At 39.5% G+C, this 20,519-nt stretch overlaps 1 protein-coding gene across 4 annotated transcripts; it reads left to right on the plus strand.

Annotated features, from left to right (window-relative positions):
* The first annotated feature begins 1,527 nt into the window (after window positions 1–1,527).
* On the plus strand, window positions 1,528–20,061 carry traf7 (TNF receptor-associated factor 7). 4 transcript variants are annotated; one of them, XM_053648434.1, is made up of 23 exons: window positions 1,528–1,623; window positions 3,827–3,964; window positions 5,865–5,893; window positions 6,007–6,059; window positions 6,656–6,747; window positions 8,637–8,753; window positions 10,366–10,458; window positions 10,743–10,776; window positions 11,584–11,767; window positions 11,903–12,037; window positions 12,166–12,277; window positions 12,382–12,487; window positions 12,629–12,702; window positions 12,991–13,039; window positions 14,295–14,422; window positions 14,724–14,806; window positions 15,006–15,045; window positions 15,161–15,277; window positions 15,530–15,652; window positions 17,230–17,349; window positions 17,476–17,607; window positions 17,704–17,823; window positions 18,174–20,061. In XM_053648434.1, the coding sequence occupies exons 2-23, from the start codon at window positions 3,866–3,868 to the stop codon at window positions 18,186–18,188; spliced, it is 2,055 nt and encodes a 684-aa protein (XP_053504409.1). In that variant the 5' UTR covers window positions 1,528–1,623; window positions 3,827–3,865; the 3' UTR covers window positions 18,189–20,061. The 4 variants fall into 4 exon arrangements, with proteins under 4 accessions (XP_053504409.1, XP_053504424.1, XP_053504416.1 ...); XM_053648449.1 differs by lacking the exon at window positions 1,528–1,623 and adding an exon at window positions 1,644–1,848; XM_053648441.1 differs by lacking the exon at window positions 1,528–1,623 and adding an exon at window positions 1,856–2,092.
* The last annotated feature ends 458 nt before the right edge of the window (window positions 20,062–20,519 follow it).

The raw sequence follows: 20,519 nt of genomic DNA on the forward strand, positions 1-20,519 counted from the left end.
CGTTTGTGTCACGAATGGATGTGATCCAGATTTAACATAACTATATATATTTTTATGACCTACCACAGAGACTTTCATATTCTATGTGAAAAGAAAGAACATGTGTGCAACGTGTGTGGGTGTCTGGAATACACATGGCCATACCATGTATGGTAACATTTGTGTCACGAATGTATGTGATCCCGATTTAACATAACTATAAATATTTTTATGATCATGACCTTTGATCTAGATATAGAGAGTTAGAATGTGTATCTTTTTGACCTTTGACCTATACCTGTCAAAACTAAGGTTACATTATATACAAACTATTTCTCTCTCATGCTGTTTTGGCAGGGACCTATCAAAGTTTGATCTTCACAACACATGTTTATAGAAGTGTATCATGGCACGAACAAAGGAGACTTCTGAGGACCTCAGAAAAAAAGAGTTGTTGATGTTCACCAGGCTGGAAAACTTTACAAAACCATCTCTAAACAGTTTGGAGTGTTTTGTTGGAAAAGAGACTGGGGCACTTCAGAAAAATAAATTCAATTAAAGTTTCAACGTATAACTCAGTCGCAACTGAGACTTCCAGCAGGACAATGAGCCAAAGTATACCTCCAAAGTAAAAGACAACTCCGTGGCTTACAGACAACAAAGTGGAAAAACTGAAAAAGTGTGTCTAAGCAAGGAGGCCCACAAACCTGACTGAGTTACACCAGTTCTGTCAGGAGGAATGAGCAAAAATTCTGGCAAAGTATTGTGAGAAGCTTGAGGAAGGCTACCTCAAGCACTGGATTCAAGTTCAAGGAATTAAAAAGCAATGCCACCAAATACTAACCAAGTGTGTAAACTGTTGACGCACTGAAAGACTAGCTGAAATGTGTAGAGTTGTGAAAAATGGAGTCTTTAGGCTAGGTGTCTGTAAACTAACACAAACGTCAACAAACACAACAATATAGAAAACAAGACAGATCATATAGTAATGCGCATTTTACTCTGACTGTGTAGCCTGGAAAAGAATGAAGTATTCATAATACAGAAGATTACATTCAGATTTGATATGTAATGCTATAAACGATGAAGTTTTATTTGAATAAATTAAGATTGGATTAAAAATGTTCTCTGCCACTGATATGATCAAACAGCACCCTCCTCTGCTTGCACCACTTATAGGCCTATGTGGTGTAGTAATTATTGTCACATTTATTCATACCAGCATAATTCACTAAAAATACCATTATAGACGGCTGAGATCATACAAACAACAACAACAACAACAACGACAAAAAAGCAACTCAGACAGAGACATAATGTAATACTGTTGCTTTACAGCGCAATCATGGAATTTCCACTTAATGACGATTCTTGACACGTCACTACGTCATGAATATTCATAAACACGTCGGATACTTCACGGACATTCATGGTCACGCCATCCAGCTTTTGAATATTCATGAACCCTCGCGCGATATGAACTGTGAGATTTGTAGTCATTTAATGGGCTCAGAGCAGTCACGTGTTACGCCGCGTGAGCCTCTTGTGTACATCATTTCCCAGAAGTCTTCGCGTGTTGCGCGAGGGCGTGAGCGTTATACGGGGGAAGATGAAAAATATTCGCAGCAGACTTTTCGCGCACTGGTAAGAAGAAATCCTTAGAAAAATATTCACGATACGTGTTTGAATGTCGGAGAAAGGTCTAGAATAGAGTCGAGGCGTGTTGTATAAAGCGTTTTTACTGTCATGTTTGGACAGCGAAGGATTTTTACCAAACGTGGCCGAAACCAAGTTGGTAAATTAGCTTAGCTGAAGGTGGTTGGGAAATCATGTTGACAGCTGTGCTAAGCTAACTCGCTCGCGCAGGCTGTGAGTAACTGAGCTGATATGTGTGTTTGGAAGCGATGTCTCTGTAAAGCAGGACTGACGTTTAAAAATGTTTTACGCCTTTATGACTGCTTATTAACGCGTTATAATGGCACTTTTTGGGTTTATTTTACCTAACTAGCGTTTGTTGTGCGCGACTTGCTGCTTGTATTTGGCCTGTTTTGATTTGTCTCGTTAGCCACGTCTGCTAACGTTACAGCGACTTCTGCTTTTACCACAGCACAAGGTGTGTTTTAGAGGCAAACTGTATGTTTGAGGGAATTTATTTCACAATTATTACAATAAATAAATAAATAAATAAAAACCGCCTAAAGTTGTAATGAAGCGAATAGTCATAGGTATTGGATGAAATGTGGAGTACTTGTATTTAAACTTAGCGTTTATTTCTGTGCATGAAACTGACTGCACTTTACACTAAAGACACATGTTAGTGTACTTGTGCGGCCTGTGTTGTGTGTGTTTTTTTTTTTGTCAAAGGACATTCTGTTAGGAAGATAATCAGTCTGAACGTGTACATGGACAACAATAATCCGATATTAACCCGATTAAGAGGATACTCTGATTAATAAACTAGAATGTAAACAGTGATTATTGATGACCTTAATCCGATTAAAGTCATACTCAAAGTAAACACAAATGGAATTAAGACATGTGGAGTATTCCTGTTTTAGTCGCATTATAGACGTGCATTACAGACATGTACACACTTTAATCACACTATTAACGTCGTGTGGGAGTTTTCACCGCATTTTGCGACAGGACACGTACACACACTGCAGTGCTCAACCGTTTTACGGCAAACTAGAGAGTACAGCTGCGTCCCAAACCGCATATTTACCTACTGTATAGAAGCAGAAATACATGTATACATGGTAAGTATGTGGTTTGGGACGCAGCCCACGGCTTCAAGCAGTCGTCTGTTTGCACGTATAGCATGTTAAATAATTGACTGCACTTGAAGCTTTCGTAAAAATAAAAACACCCAAAACTGTATACGGTACCATAACGAAGACCAACTGTATGTCGATACGTGAAATTCTGGAGGGGATGGTGTGGCATGGAGACGTAATGATGTGTGACATTAATTGATCTATGTTCTATAACATATAAAACAGGAACATGAAAGGAGTATTCTAAAAGTGACTCATGTAAACACCTTAATCACAATATCGTCTTATTCAGAATAAGCTCAATAATTAGATTACTGCTGTCCATGTAAACGTAGTCAGTGTGAAGCACCCAAAAGTTGATTATTAAGCCCCAAAGTGTTTTATTTCTCTTATACCGGACTGTAACAGAGTGCTGATACTGGAGACTCCTTCCAAAAAAAACCAGTGCAACATAAGTGTACACACGAGCACATTAATACAGTATAAACCCTGCGACTGCACTACTGTCAGAGTCGAGGATTCATCAGCGCTGTGGTTTATAGTGTGTTGTCTCACTAATATCGCAAACCAGGTTCGTTTGGTTCAGTTGAGATTACTTTTTAGAGTTATTTGAGTGAATGAAGCATTCAAGTGCATGTGTGCATATGAGAGAGGGAGATAGAGAGAGAAAGAAAATGGAAGTGAGGAACAGTTTCACAATAATGAAAAAGCCACCGTTTATTAATTCTGGGGATTTGCCGGATAACACGGCCGACAGCGATACATTTGTTTCAGAGATCTATCAGATGGACCGAGGACACGCCGATTTTGTTTGGTCTCGTGGTGCGGGCGCTCTCATAAACAGTTTTTTGGAAATTGATAGCGTGTATGAAGCAACAGTAATAACAGTTGCAACTGATTGTGTTACGATGCTTGTGGCTTGGTGTTAAGCCGTACAGGAATCTGAGGCGGAATCTGTGCTGCTTACAGGCATGAAGTCATAGATGTTGTGTATCTGAGCTGGTGTAAGACTTGTAGGAAAAGCACTGTCCTGCATACTGTAGCTTTACATGTCACTGTTTTCCCTGCAGGCTCTGAAAGCCTTTCTTCCCAGTGGTGTTTGACGGACTATGAGCTCTGGTAAAGTGTCGCACTACAACCACTTCTCAGGAGGTGCTTCATCTACTGCAAACATCAACAACGCCTGTTCGTCTGATATTACCAACACGGTAAATGTTTTTCAATTCTTTACTGGCAGTATCAGGAAATGAGTGACTGTATTTCCCAAGTGACAAAGAAACCACTCCTACTTGTTACACAATAACGTCTCTTCACCTAGAAACAATGCCAGAACTTCACGAGCAACCAGAAACTCTTACCAGTCAAACAGTCTCGCAACAAAAAAGCTGGCCAATTCCTGCTTAGCAGATGTACACTACACTACAGACATGGACTATAGACCATGTTTACTCCAATAACAAGAGATGTACTCTTAGAGTCATATCGCAAGCACAAGGCTTGCTATGGATTTAAATTTGTTATGTACAAATAGTGTGTGTTTATTTCGAGTATGACTTTAATCGGATTAAGGTCATCAATCGCTGTTTACATGGTAGTTTATTACTCAGAGTATCATCTAGTGTGATTGCCCAACATGTTGTGTTCTAGAGATCTACCGATAGCGGGGTTTCCCGATAACTAAGTCGGGCAGTACCTACCCGCCGATTAATCAACCGAGAGTTTTTAAAGGACATACTGAATAAAAACATGACACTCAAAGTAAAATATTGCTGAACTTTATTACAAAAATAAACAGTACTGACTGCACAATGGAAATGCATTGTACGTTTTTAAATGAAGTAAATATATAAATATTAATATATATTAATTATTAATAAACATTAAAGTAAATATAAGATATACATCCAACCCGAACCAAAAAGTAACACTCCAAATTACAAAAAAAAAAAAAAAAGACCTCCAGAACGAATAAAAAAAAACACTTCAAAAAACACGACACAATTTGTCAGCCTTAAGAATTTTTATTTCGGCTCTAGAGGCTCGCACTGTGTAACGACAGTGGACCATTCTCAGCTGCTTCTGCAATGGACGCACCGGCAAAAACTGTCTGTGCGGATTTTTGCAGATAACCGATCAATCGGTCGACCTCTATTCTGTTCCCTTCTTATGCCGCCATAACCACTCAAAGCAAAGTTCCTGCCTTGCAAAAGCTCTGTAACCAGACAGGTTAAATATCCAGCATACTAACACCAAATACCAACTGTAGCTTCGTTCCTGCCTCCAGTATTTATCAGATAAATTACCTAAAGAATAAAACATGACAGGATGTGCTGCTACAGGAAAATAATCAACAGTCGAAGTTGTGTGATGAACGACACATTATACTTGTTAGCCTTTTATAGTTAAGCTTCATATTGTGGAAGGTCCGTGAGACACGTTAGTTTGTTAACGCCATAGCTGCAATAAACAGTTGTTCTTTCACCAGCCTCTTTTATTTTTATTTTCTCCTTTGAAGTAAATAAGAGAAAAAAACAGCCACAGGTTGTTATGTCATTGGGAGACTGCAAAGTCCTGCCTTGAAGACGGCAGAAAACTCACTGGATGTTACAGGCACAGTGCTTTTACAAAAGATTCCCAGCACAGGAGAGTCTTCAGAACAGAGCTGTTTATGCTTTTTTACTTTCAGACTGTTTTCTTTTAAGCAAGAGAGAGAGAGGGAGGGGAGCTGGTGAGAGAATGACTGTTTATTGCAGCTATAATGCCGGTGATAACAGAAAGGTAAATCTAGCTATAAACCTTTAAAATGTGTGACTTCTCATTCATGAATAAATGAACCATCATTTGTAATCGTTTACAATTCACTGTGGTATGAGTGGATATGTGTGGTATAACACACTCCAGGCCCTGTGTAATATAAAAAATAATGTGCTGAAGGAGGTTTTGCTGAACGCGAAGATTGCTTTCCTATAACTGTATGGTCTCTCCCATGTTATTCCTCACTTACAAAGCATCGTTACCAAATTTCAATTAACATTATAGCTGTTTACACCGAGTTAACATTTTATCAAGTACAGCCTTTCATTTTCTGTTCTCCTCCAACTCTTTTAGAAACCATTTCCCATTCCGCAGCGTGAAGGGTGAGGACCAAACTTGTTTAATTTGTTTGTTCATTTGTTTTTATTGTATTTTCTGTCTATTTATTTGTTTTGTTGTTTATCTTGCACGTTTTATATCTGTTTCTGCGGGCCAGAATGGAGAACGCATTTGGGCCGTCGTTTTCAGGAGTCGCCCCAGTTAGCAAAGGTGAGTTCAGTTCAGCACAGTTTCTACCGCTCTATTCCTTTAGAGGAGGATGAACTTTAGATTTGTGCTAATTGTAAAAGTATAAATTAACCAGGGATGCAACGGCTTCGAATCAAACTCGACCAATCTGCACAGTTATGCATTGCTATTGGTCAGTAGGTGTGTGGTAGATAACGTAGCCAGTGCACTGTGTTTTATTATTATTATTATTTTTAAAAATTAATTTCACATTATATTGTAGCTTTTATTGTTAACAAATAATAATTTTGAAGGACCAACTCTTTCTTGCATTACTTCTGCGGAAGAATTTGAGGTGATGACATTTTAAACTAAACTGTACCCTGATACATTTTACACCTAAAATAATACAATGACAAAATTATGCTTTTTGAGTCACAATTTTAATTGCTTGAATTGAGAATTCAGGAGTGCTGTGGTGTAATTGTGTAAAACATGTAATAGATTACTTTTTGAATGTTTTCTTCAGAAATGTGGAATTGATTTGTGCCTCTGATTGCTCAGAAGTTGCTGTGTCTGAAATAGGTTTGCTGTAATGAGAATTTGTAATGAATGATTTACACGCTGTGATATTTCAGCTGAGACATCCGGTAATTATAAACAGCACCGTCGAACTCCTTCTACCTCCAGCACGCTGACTTTCTCCGCTCGAGACGATGACGACGGCATGGTAATTAGAGCAGTTAAAACTTGATGCTGTGCTTGTTTGCATTTGACAAAATATTTTCACCAGAAAATATTTCCAGAAAGAAATGTTTTCAACTGCCATTAATGAATAAATTAGAGTTTAGTAATTGAGCATGCTAGCTAACCTTACATTCGGTTCACAGGCTGGCGATAATTTCCCTTTATCACTTTACTTTGGAGGGGCGCACGGTGGCTTAGTGGTTAGCACGTTCGCCTCACACCTCCAGGGACCGGGGTTCGATTCCCACCGTGCCCCTGTGTGTGCAGAGTTTGCATGTTCTCCCTGTGCTGCGGGGGTTTCCTCCGGGTACTCCGGTTTCCTCCCCCAGTCCAAAGACATGCATGGTAGGTTGATTGGCATGTCCAAAGTGTCCGTAGTGTATGAATGCGTGTGTGAGAGTGTGTGTGATGTGTGCCCTGTGATGGATTGGCACCCCGTTCAGGGTGTACCCCGCCTTGTGCCCGATGCTCCCTGGGATAGGCTCCAGGTTCCCCGTGACCCTGAAAAGGATAAGCGGTATAGAAGATGGATGGATGGACTTTGGTCGTGACGATTCAGCCACATTAAAGGGTCATGAAACCTCCTTCTTTCAGCTCAAGTCTACCTTTCAATGTTTTTGAAAAATGCAGCTTAAATGGGCGTGGATGGCTGTGCGAAGAAGGTAGGGGGAGTAGGTTTGGCAGGGAAGGGCAGGAGAGGAAAAGGGGGGCTAACCTTCAGAACACTCACAAAAAAGATGGATAGTGACGACAATTTTGACTTCTCTCCTCCTGAATCCCCAGGGCTAAATGGAGACACAATTGATAGCGGTGCAGGTTCTCTGCCTTATCTATCTGAACCATTAGCCCCTGGCATGACTATGGAGGAAAACATAAAACAAAACCAGTGGCAGCGCAGATGGGAGAAGTGTTGGAATGGTAGCTAGCTAATAGTCTTGAGCATTTCACAAATAAAAAAGGCTCTTCCCTTCAACGTTGCATAGTTTTGCAGGTGACGGCCTGCGGAGCTTTAAGCTGTTTAATTAGCTCAAAACTCAAGTAAAACTCATGTTTAAAACTGCTTTCACAGGAAGTCCAAAGTCCACCTTTCTCCAATTCTCATAGCTCTCCAGAGAAAACACACTCGAACTCTTACATCACTGGAACAAACACCTGCGACCCATCTGAATGCCTCTCTCATCTACTACATCTGTAGGAAAGTACTATGTGCTGTCATGAATAATTAAGAGACAGCATCTTCTCATAGGATAAGAACATGCAGTCTCATGAATAATTATGAGACACTGACACGTCATCCCTGTACTATAGTACATGTCCATGTCACTGCCTGTGACGTGTGACACGGCGAGATTTTAAACCCGGAAGACGAAAATAGCGGGGAAAAAGCTCAAAATTAACCAGCTTTCTCCTACAATTAAAATTAATGGATGCTAAGATTGTCTTTTATGATGTGCGATAAGAACACCTCTGTTAAAATCTCAGAAAATGTACTTTAGTGTTTCATGACGCTTTAAAGGCTGTTCCGTTACTTAATCAGCTTGAGTGCTTAGCATAACTTACTCAGAAAGCAATGCTGCGTGTTTGAAAAGTCTAAGAGCAATATAAGCTTATAAACATTCCTCAAGGGCAATAACATGTTTCATATTCGCTTTATTATCAAGCGAAAATCTATATTGTCTTTCTTCCAAACCTCAATTTGACAAATGACATTCTCCTCTACTCAAATACTGACTAATCAGTCACATGCATTGCCAATTCAAAACACATTACTCAGTCGAATCACAATTTTCTTTCAGCTCGTTGTGCTACCGAGCGAGTCTCAAACGTAGAGGCTTGACTGGATATGTGTGTTTTGTGTATCCGTGTGTATAGCCACCCATCGGTTCTTCACGTGGTTCGGACTCGGCCATCTCCGTTCGCTCTCTTCACTCGGAGTCCAACATGTCCCTGCGCTCAACGTTCTCCCTGCATGAAGAGGAGGAGGATACGGTGAGCACACAGACACGCTCCATGTTTGTCCCTGATGCGCATACACAGTCACAATCCTAATAGCACACCTGCCTTTGACAGTCCAGCTGAGTTTGACAGGAGGTTTACACTTGTATGGACTTGCATGCTGGACACTCCGCATAATCTAAAATGAAAAATGTGTAATCAGTAACATGGTGACGTATTCTGTAAGGAGATGCTCCTTTAACTTTTTTAGAAGGAGCCTGCTTTGTGACCGTCCTACGTAAAGCTGTAACTGTAACCACAGGAGAGTCTTCAGGACAGATGATTTTCCAATTTCCAATTTCTCTGTAACATGACAAGCTGCACTTTTTTCTTATTAAGGTCGATAGAGAGATGAACGAGGTTGGGAACAATCCACATCATTAAATGGATAAAATAAGTATGATGTGACATTCATTAATACTAGGGCTGCAACTAATCGATTAGGTGGCTGATAATTTTTTCAATTAATTGATTAATCGGATGGGGGCAAACTTTCAGTACCAATTTTTTTTGTTTATTTAAAATAAAATCCACAAACTGAGTGTTACAAATATAAACTTCAGACTAAAACTTTACACAACTGTTTGTCCAATTATATAAGTCTGAAAATAATCCAATACACACACACACACCAGAATATATATTATTTCTTTTAGGACTGTAGTTTAATACAGTGCTTTTTGTGCATCCATAAAAATAATGCATAAATACTTATATATAATATAAACTAATATCTACGTTTATGTTGTATAGTAGTATTTATGCATTACTTTTGATAAAAGGTAACACTGATATAAACAGTAAACTGAAGAAAGTCATTGTCGTTGACTCTGGGTATCGCTGCGGCGTCGACTTGGACACAACTTATGTTTCCATATAAGTAAAAAAAAAATGCTAGAGTTCCTTTTGAGACAATATTACCTTTCTAAACTTCATACACTAGACGGTAGTGCAGAGTGCATAGTGTAAGTGTATAGTACGTCATTTGGAACACAACTTTAGTATTTAATCTCCGAAGCGTGTTTTCGGAACAGAAGTAATGTAGTGAGTAAACGCGCTCCGTGCTGCACGCAGACCAACTAATCGATAATGAGATTCGTTGGCAACGATTTTCATAATAGATTATTATCGATTTTATTGATTAGTTGTTGCAGCTCTAATTAATACATTTTTGAAAAATTGTAATTGATGGCAAATTTCTGTCGAATAGAGTAATAAACCGCGTGCTATTATAGAAAAAGAATCAGCTTTGGGGCAGTACCTCTCCCATGGTTGATTATTTTCTTATAACAACACTACCCTTGTTTTGGTTTTATTCCTTACACAATACATGGAGTTGCTAGTTCACCCACCAACTTTTTTTCTTTTTTACTTTATAGGTTTACAATTACTCAGTATATGAGCCTTTGTTGCTCTGCACAGTTTTCCAGCCCCCTAATACATCTTTGAATATTCATAGGGATGGCACTGACATGACACTATAAAATGCAGCAGCTGTGTTGGGCATTTAAACACCTGTATATCGTATAAATAAACTATATTCTGTTTTAAACCAAATGATAATTCACTCTCTCTCTCTCTCTTTCTCTGTCTTTCTGTTTCTCAGGATCCGCAGGTTTTTGCTGAACAGCCTTCAGTCAAACTGTGCTGTCAGCTGTGCTGTAACGTGTTTAAAGACCCCGTCATTACCACATGTGGGGTGAGTCTCACTGAGTCAGCTCAAGCTTGAGGTCTTTAGTAATGGCCCTGTATAACTGTACTAAACCATATTTATATTGGATTTTCTGAATTTTCTAACTGTTAACAAAATGCCTAACTAAAACAACCATTGTAGTAAAGGGGCTGATGTTTATTTTCATTAAAAATGATATGTGATTATAGTATGATGGTGTCTAGGAATGATGTTGTTTATATGTCCTGTATCGTGGTGCACATTTGTAGCAATATTCGTTGTTTTAAATACCTCTATCTTTTCCTCCGTAGCATACCTTCTGCAGGCGATGTGCCTTAACCTCTGGTAAGAGAACTGTTTTTTTTGTTTTGTTTTGTTTTTTTTGTACAAAAACTTTTCAAACCGTTAAAGCTTCATTGTGTAGGAAAATGACTCTAAACATTTTCCTGCCTGGACATGCATGGTCAATCATGCATTTATAATTAGCTAGATGAATTATAATTACACAGGAAGCCAAGTCTGCTAGGAAAGGGAACTGTAGAAAATAAAAGTGAATCCACCAGTAGCCTAGGAAGCACTCAGCTTTAACAGTTTGCCTGCATTGTTGTCATTATATCTCATCTGAAAATTGAAGGGAGCACCCTTCATTTGTTTATTCGTTCACTCACCAGAGAATTTTAGCAACAAACTGATGGTTAAAGCTTCTTTGTAATTTCTCACTTTAACCTTTACATTGTTTGCTAACTACTATTACCATTAAATGCAACATGCAGTGTGAAAATGTAACAGAAGCCCGTCACATGTACATAGCGTTGTCTTGGGTCTCATAAAGAAGAATGATAGAATTAGTTTCTGCCTGCTGCTAGGCTCAACTATGTACCCTTAGTTTAATATTAGCACTGATTTGCTTTACAGCAGGGCTTTGGGTGGTGCTTTGGAGCACTTTGTTACTGATTCTGAAATAAAATGGTCTGAAATAACGGGTCTTATTTTTCCTTTTCTTGTTCATTTTGCCCTCAGTTAAAACAACGCTTTTCATCAGGTTGGAGACCTCAAAACGTATTTTTGAGTGAAGTGGCAACAGAATAGAGATTGTGAGATGTTGCAGTCATGAGTAACTCTGTGTGTGTGTGTGTGTGTGTGTGTGTGTAGAGAAATGCCCAGTGGATAACTCGAAGCTCACCGTGGTGGTGAACAACATTGCTGTGGCTGAGCAGATCGGCGAACTCTTCATTCACTGTAAATATGGTGTACGTCCCACCGCTTCAGGAAAACCAGTTGCCTTTGAGGTGGATCCACTGGGCTGCCCCTTCACCATCAAACTCAGCACCAGGAAGTGAGAATGTATTCCTGCATGATGTTTTATCTCTGTAGTTTGGTCATTAGAGTATTGAACAGTGTTGTTCCAGCTGCTGAGGTCGAGTTAAAGCGTCAGTGCTGCTTGAACTTTGATGTGTTTGTGTGCATTCAGAGATCACGAGGTGAGCTGCGACTACCAGCCTGTGCGCTGCCCGAATAATCCCAACTGCCCTCCACTGCTCACTATGAACCTGGAGGCTCATCTGAAAGAGTGTGAACACATCAAGTGCCCACATTCAAAATATGGGTGAGTAAGAGCGTGTGTGTTTGTGTCCGTGCTTTAAATGTGTGTTTCCGTTGCATGTTTTACTTTTTTATTTGAAACTCATCGTGGCATATCTTGGGCATAATGTTGCGTTCTTGTCTTTCTCTCAGATGCACGTTCATTGGGAATCAGGACACGTATGAGACGCACCTGGAAGCGTGTAAGTTCGAGGGGCTGAAGGAGTTCCTGCAGCAGACAGACGATCGCTTCCATGAGATGCAGGTAAGTCAAGGAGTGACGGAGCTCATTTCCATGCCTCATTCCCATGTCTCATTCCTGTTTAGCCCTTTATCTAGTCCACTCACACTCTGTCCCCTCGGCTGTAGGTGACTCTGGCTCAGAAGGATCAGGACATTTCCTTCCTACGCTCCATGCTGGGCAAATTGTCAGAAAAACTCGACCAGCTCGAGAAAAACCTGGAGCTTAAATTTGGTAATAATACATTTATTTCTATAAAAAAAAAAAAAAAAACCCAGCTCAAAATGATACAGGTATATTTCTGTCTGTCTGTCTGTTGAACTTGGTGTTCTGGTGTTTGTTCTGAGTGTAAGCTGCTGTTGTGATGTTCTGCAGATGTGCTGGATGAGAACCAAAGTAAACTAAGTGAAGATCTGATGGAATTTCGTAGAGACGCCTCAATGCTTAACGTAAGGAGAAATATTATTAATTACTTGACCCTGCATACATCAGTTCCTTCGTTAATGTTCTGTTGCTCGTTTGCAGTACAGAGAGCCTTTATTTAGTGTTGCTGGAATGCTAATGCATTACTAATCCCTAGCAGTAGAGATACTGTTTAGTTTTAGACAAAACGTTCTTTTTATTGCACATTCTGGTTTTGCTGTATGTATTTGACTCTCTTTTATTTATTTGTATTTTTTTAATAAAATAAATACATAAACTATGTTTGATAAACATGTGCATCTCTCTTTTTTTAGGATGAGCTTTCACATATTAATGCCAGGCTTAACATGGGCATCCTCGGCTGTGAGTATTATCTCTGGTTTTTGGATTTTGGTTTATTTTTGTTTTTGGACAGTATGGCAGATGCTTTGTTTCAATTGGAGTCAGGAATCCGATAGTATTGTAGAGCAGCTTTAAGGTCACGTCAGATTCCACCCCTGCTCATACCCAATGTGTCTTATTGTAATGTCGAAGTTGTGACGTTAGTTTCCAGGGGATTATCTCTTTAGCTGTACACAATGTATACATCATCACGCGTACGTCAGTAACAGAGTGGAGCCTTTTATCTTTTCTTAAGTTGAAACACCATGTTAACAATTTGTACACAACTTTATTTACATCAGAACTCACATTAAAGTAAACTCACTCTCTGGCAAGGTTGGAAACCTGTCGTTGTTTAGCACTTGCTCTTTTCACAGATAGGAGCCTTGTTTATCATTCATCCCCATGTTCTGTCATTTTCAACAATCATTGATCGAAAAGCAATATGATCAATAATCCATGTATTAATGTTCAACCCTAATTCTGAAAAAAGTTGGGACAGTATGGAAAATGCAAAAAAACCCCAAACAAACAAAAAGAGTCATCTGAAAATTCAGTTCACCCTGTACTATATTGAAAACACATTATTAACACATTATTTGATGCTTTACTTTGTGAATTCAATTTATATTTGAAAATATACACTCATTTCAAATTTGACAACTGCAACACACTCCAAAAAAGTTGGGACACTCGACTATTTACCACTGTGTAACTGAGATTTGACCGGATTCCTTGAATCTTTTAATTATATCGTGCAGTGTAGGAGGTGAAAAAATCCTACCGATTTGTCTTTGGGGAATGTTGTTCTCAAAGTCTTGGATTATTCACTGATGCATCTGTTGGCAGATTGGCAAACCTCGACCCATCCTTGCTCTTGAAGGACTAAGCCTTTTTTGGAGGCTCCTTATATACTATGATTAGACGATTGCCTCACCTGTTTCACATCACCTTTTTATATCAACTTGTCACATTGCTATTAGTCCTAAATTGCCCCTGTCCCAACTTTTTTGGAACATGTTGCATGCATCAATTTCAAAATAAACGTTAACCTTCAAAAACACTATGCAGTTGATTAAGTAAAATATCTGATACCTTGTCTTTATAAGTTTTTTTTTTAAATGTCAAAATACATTTACAAATCACTCCTCTTTGTTTTTATTAGCGTTTTCCATAATGTCCCAACTTTTTCAAATTGAGGTTGTACAATAACTTTTAATTTCTGTATTTTTTCTAGCCTATGACCCTCAGCAGATCTTTAAGTGTAAAGGCACGTTTGTGGGTCATCAGGGTCCCGTGTGGTGTTTGTGTGTTTACTCCACCGGCGACCTCCTCTTCAGCGGCTCCTCAGACAAGACCATCAAGGTAGGGAAAGCTTTACACGTCCACTTTACATTTGTCGCAAAAGTAGAACAATACTGACCATCTGATTTGTGATCGAGATGATGTTCAGATCAGAGGTCATTTTAGCACTGTACTGTTCCATACGTTCTCTCGTTTTCACTTGTACACACACCCAAGCGCAGCCCCCGAGCACGACGGCAGTCGTGACTCTATTTGCACCAGAATAGTTTCTAAGGATCAGCACTGAGATCAAGACCGATGTTAAAAACAACTGTTACAGCTATGTCAAGCTATGTTTTTCTTTTTCTTTTTTGTTTTTAAGGTTTGGGACACCTGCACCACATACAAGTGCCAGAAAACTCTGGAGGGCCACGATGGCATTGTGTTAGCGCTGTGTATTCAGGGGTGAGTCTGTGTGACACAAGCGTACACACATCCCTCTCTCTTCTCTCTCTTCTCTCTCTCTCTCTCTCTCTCTCTCTCTCTCTCTCTCTCTCTCTCTCTCTCTCTCTCTTTATCTTTAAAGTAACTATTTACATGGGGATTCATAATAAATTTTCTCTTTTTCCCCTCACACTCTCTTCCCATTCTCTCTCTCATGCAGGAATAAGTTGTACAGTGGCTCAGCAGATTGCACCATCATTGTAAGTGAGCCTGACACATACACATCTTTTGGAACATTCATTCTCACAATAATAGTGTCAGCTTACGTTGCTTACCAGATTTTGCTTATGTGTGTGTGTTCATGTACACATGCAGGTTTGGGACATCCAGAACTTGCAGAAAGTGAACACAATCCGTGCACATGATAATCCAGTGTGCACACTTGTCTCCTCGCACAACATGCTCTTCAGTGGATCACTCAAAGCAATTAAGGTGACTCACACAGAAAGACACTACATAATACTGCATATACATACACTGTGTTACACGTGCTATTCATGCGTATAACGTATTAAATAAATGTCTCTTTACAGAAAGCTTCACTGTATTTAGGCGGATGAAAAAAAAATACTTTAGGCATAAATGAGACTCAAAAACAGCTCTTGGTGTAGTGCCCTCAGACAGCACAGAGTCTGAACAGTGTCATCACTACTTCATGGATTATTTGTGTGTGTGTTTGTCTAGGTGTGGGACATTGTGGGCACGGAGCTGAAACTGAAGAAAGAGCTCACTGGTCTGAATCACTGGGTGCGAGCTCTGGTCGCATCTCAGAATCACCTGTATAGCGGATCCTACCAAACCATTAAGGTAAAAGAATATGGTCAGTTATCACAATCTAATGAAATGTCATGGTAAGCCGATATATATTAGAGCTGCACCAATGTAATTGGTATCGACCGATAGTTTAAAAACATCCGATGATCAGGGCTGATTATATCCTGTCAATCAAAAGAGGAAAACACATCGATTTCGTGCTGTGTGTAAAGATGATGTCTCTTGTGTGGAATGACGACAAAACTGCAGTTTGTAATGTCTAAGCTCTGCACTGATAAAATTTTACACTGCAGCAGTGAAGCGGGAGTTTCGGCGGCGAGTCTGTTTTCTTTTTTCCCAGCGCTACTCGTGCTGAAGTACCAGTACACTGCTAAAAGATTTAAATGAAGATGAGTGATAAAGTAGTATATATTGCACAGAAAAATATATTTGTAGATATCAAGTTAATGTTAAGGAGTTAATATCATTAAAAAAAAAAAAAGATTTATATTACCAGTTTGATGTCAATGATGAAGTATAAATGCTTGTGTTTGTGGAGAGTGAATGTGAGACTAACACGAGGATTTTTTAGAATTCAGTCAATGTTAATATGAATTAATAACATTCAATAAGTTAAGAAACCTTACTTTAATCTTCAGAATTTAGTTCATGTGTTAATGTTAGAGTAATGTGTTTTTTGTTTATGAGACCAGTTACTGTGAAACAAATTGTTGAAATGGAGAGAATAAAGTTTTTATTTGCATTTCTTTCAGAATTGTGGAATTAATTATTATTAATTTAAAAGAAGGTATAAAAGGCAGAACTATCGGTATCGGCCGATATCACTCTGAATAATCAGTTATCTGTATCGGCTGAGAAATTTAGTATCGGTGCATCTCTAATATATATGTGTATGTAGGTATGTATGTATGTATGTATGTATGTATGTATGTATGTGTGTGTGTATATTGTCATGGACCCAGTTTAAAGCTGTACTTCAGTCATTTATTCTTACCCAAGTAGTTTTGTTATTGAACGGCTTTTAAACAAACACTTTGCCTACTAACTAGCTCTTGCACATTCCCTTACGGGCTAATTTACAGCAGCTACGACACCTAGATCAGGGGTATATGTCAAGGTTCAGGTGCTTAAATTTCCTTGCTTACAAACGTATGGATTAGCAACTAAAGTGAACGAATAGTGACAAGTTAACTTTTAATGCTTAATCCATTAAGAAATGTTGGGTTTTTTTTTGGCATTTCATGCTACCACTTTGGTCCAGTGCTATGCGCTCTAACCAGATGAGAAAGCCGGTTCCTCATATGAACTGCGGTCTGCCAGTTGGCGACCTACAGCAAGGTGAAATCGGTGTTTTAATTTAAAATCCTTCCAGTGCATTATATCCACTTCAATCTTGCACACATAATGTATTTTTGACTTTGTACTTATAAGTATTTATAAGCATAAACAAAGATATGTTTTAAAAAGGGAATTGATTAGGAGGGAAAAAGCAGGAACAGCAATTACATAGAGAACAATGAACTGCACCAGAATCATGTCCTTTCCTATACCTCATGTCATTTCACCTCTTGTTATTGTTATCTCACTTTCTGTCTAACACTCCCTCTCAGATTTGGGACATTCGTTCTCTTGAGTGCGTCCATGTCCTCCAGACTTCTGGGGGCAGCGTTTACTCCATCGCTGTCACCAACCACCACATAGTTTGCGGCACGTACGAGAACCTCATCCACGTGAGTCGATGCCTCTCCTCCCTAAACGCTATTCGTACATAATGTTGATAGCCGTCTTCCTTTCACGTGCGCACACGCATTTTCTGTCTTCTTGGCATTATTGATGATTTTCTCTATCCTCCCCAGGTGTGGGATATCGAGTCTAAAGAGCAGGTGCGCACACTAACGGGACACGTCGGGACGGTTTACGCTCTGGCTGTCATTTCCACTCCGGACCAGACTAAAGTGTTCAGTGCATCCTACGATCGCTCACTTAGGGTAAACTCCGAGAATCATTTATACAGACGGCGCGCAACTGATTGATTTATTTTGGTTTGGTTGTCTTGACGTGTATCGCTTGTGTTAACTGTCCAGGTGTGGAGTATGGACAACATGATCTGCACTCAGACTCTGCTGCGCCATCAAGGCAGCGTCACCGCGCTGGCCGTCTCTAGAGGGCGCCTGTTTTCCGGAGCCGTGGACAGCACTGTGAAGGTTGGGCTTGTTCTGTTCACTTTATTTATTCCTGAACTTCATTTCTGTCTTTAGCAATTTTATTTCTTTTTTTTTTATCTAAAGGTGTAAGTTTCTTTTGCTTGATAAACATCAGAAATCTGTTTATTTTGGCTCATCAATATCCACAGAGTTTGGCAGTCACACTTTTTTATTTGTTGAATTGAACTCTGCTATGTTACCCCTTTGTTGAGCCTCATTGGTTTCATCAAACTAAATTCATGCCTATTCGAGAAGATGAGCGTTAGTATAAAGCTACTTTTTGCCCTCTCATTTTAATTTTTTTTAATTATGTGTCATTTCTAACCTTGTTGTCTTTTCTCTTTCCTCAGGTGTGGACCTGCTAAATGATGAACAAATGAAGAACATCTAAAAATCACACGACGGTCCTTTAGTGACTTCCAGCGTTGTGTAAAAAAACTGAATACGTGGTGAAGTTGCATCACGTTTAAAGATACCAGCCTGAGCAGGAGTGACCTTTTTCCCCCCTGTTTTGATCCGGGACTGCGGCGTCGCCTTAAACCGCTCCGAATGACCAGCGTGTAATAGTCAGCAGTGACGGGACTCGATATACGGTTCTGTATATAGACAATTTCACTCAGTTAAAACGGTGGCTTTTCTGAACAGCAAGCCATGACGTGATGAATCTTGTCTGAGATGCCTTCTCTACTGGGACTCCACAATTAGATCATCTGAACTGACCACCTTAACTTTTCTCCGATAACATTTTCAGCTGTTTATGGAGCATACTGTACGGGTCAGGGAACAGAGCTTCAATTAATAATAATAATAATAATTCAATTGCTTCTAGATTGAATTGTGTGTTATGTCGAAGTGCTCGCTACATGAGATTAGCCCTTGATTTTGTGCTTCTCCTTATTAACCATGTGTTTACACTGGCAGCCGCGACAAAAGCAGGCGAGTCACGTGCGGTCATGATGCAGGGTTAGTGTTCGACACGTCAGAGAACGTTTGAACAGCTAGATATGCCGTGGCATTTTCCAGCATGTGGGGGAAAAAACGGATAATAAAATCTGGGCATGTCAGCACAGTGTGATGTAACGAGCTAAAGGGCAGCGATCATGGTGAAGGACACAGAGGTCTGCACAGAACAGGAAATAGAGGGAGCAGGTGTAGCAACGACTACATCAGATTGCTCATGCTCCATCTCAGCAAAGTCATATGATCAAGTTAACAGCTAATCAGTATTCACTGTCGTGTAAGTGGAGGAGGAAAAAAAAAACGAGTAAAACCTGTTTATATGATGCTATTTCACAGGTTTTTCCATACGAGCAGCTTTATGACTAACATTCGGTATTGCCAAGCGAGAGATTTTTAAAAACATTTTTTATTGTATATACTTAATCACCTAATTAATCAGCAGCACACCGTGTTGATGGAAAACAAGGACTAGTTTTCAGTGCGTCATTGTCCACTTCCTAGTAACTGAGTCCACTTCGCCATCCATCTTCATCAGCTCGAATGAAGTAGATGAGGGATCAAGTGAATATCACTCTAGACTGCTGTTTCTTTTTTTGAAATGGTGGATGAAGCTGTTTATACATGAAAACAGGAGCAATAACATACTTCATATAGGATTTATTTTTTTCTGAATCACTCTGCCTCCTATACAAGCCCTGCATGCATTACTGCAGTTAAACTTGTGTCGCTAGCTAAACATTCTTCTGTATAGCTAGCAGAGAAGCGAGTGAGCGAACTGACTAACACGCGTCCGTTCATGTTGCTAGTGCACACTCACGATGTAAGATTTTGTCTGAGGGAGTCAGTGAGGGTGTGTAAAGCAGTATTGAAACACTGAGTCTTTTAACTGTTAACCCACATTATGACTGTATTACAGCAGCTCCAGCTTTGGTGTGTGTATGTATGTATGTATGTATGTATGTATGTATGTATGTGTGTGTATAATGCAGAATACACACCAGAACAGGTCCAACTGTCTGGGTGTCTCACCAAGAACTGCACTGGTGTTTTATTCAGTCACACATGCACTCCTAATATTATAGTGTTAATCATTGTTGACTCAGTTATTCCACTCCATTGTGTTATTGTACCTACTGCTCTCGGCCAATCAGAAGTCACTGTACTGAAGTAAACAGTAGACCAGTGATGATCTTAAATTTCCATCGTCATTGATAATTGCCTACATTTTTACCATGGGTCATGACGTCATCACAATATTGAATAAACGGTTCTGATGAATGTCTTATTTGTCTGTTATTAACATGGTACTACATTGGACCGCATAGACTATAAAGAACAAATGAAAGAATGTACGTCAGAGGAGGGCTGCACTATGGAGCAGTAGGAAACGTGCTATCCTGATGTTTTTTTGGAAGTGGAGATGACAATGTCATGGTATATTGCTTAACTGATTACTGATCAGTGAAGACAACCTTTTTTTTTTTCAAAAATATAGTCTGACACAAAGTTTTGATAACTAATTAAGTAAGTAGTTGTATAGTTTTGTTCTCTCATGGAGCTTAGTTGTTAGTACGTTTTGCCTCGCACCTCCGGGGTTGTGGGTTTGAATCCTGCCTCCGCCCTGTTTGTTTTGTGTGCGTGGAGTTTCCATGTTCTCCCCATGTTTCAGGGGTTTCCTCGCCCAGTCCAAATTGTCTGTAGTGTGTGTGATTGTGTCCTGCGATAGGTTGGCTCCC

The sequence above is a fragment of the Ictalurus furcatus genome, chromosome 2 (assembly GCF_023375685.1).
Source record: "Ictalurus furcatus strain D&B chromosome 2, Billie_1.0, whole genome shotgun sequence".
NCBI lineage: Eukaryota > Metazoa > Chordata > Actinopteri > Siluriformes > Ictaluridae > Ictalurus > Ictalurus furcatus.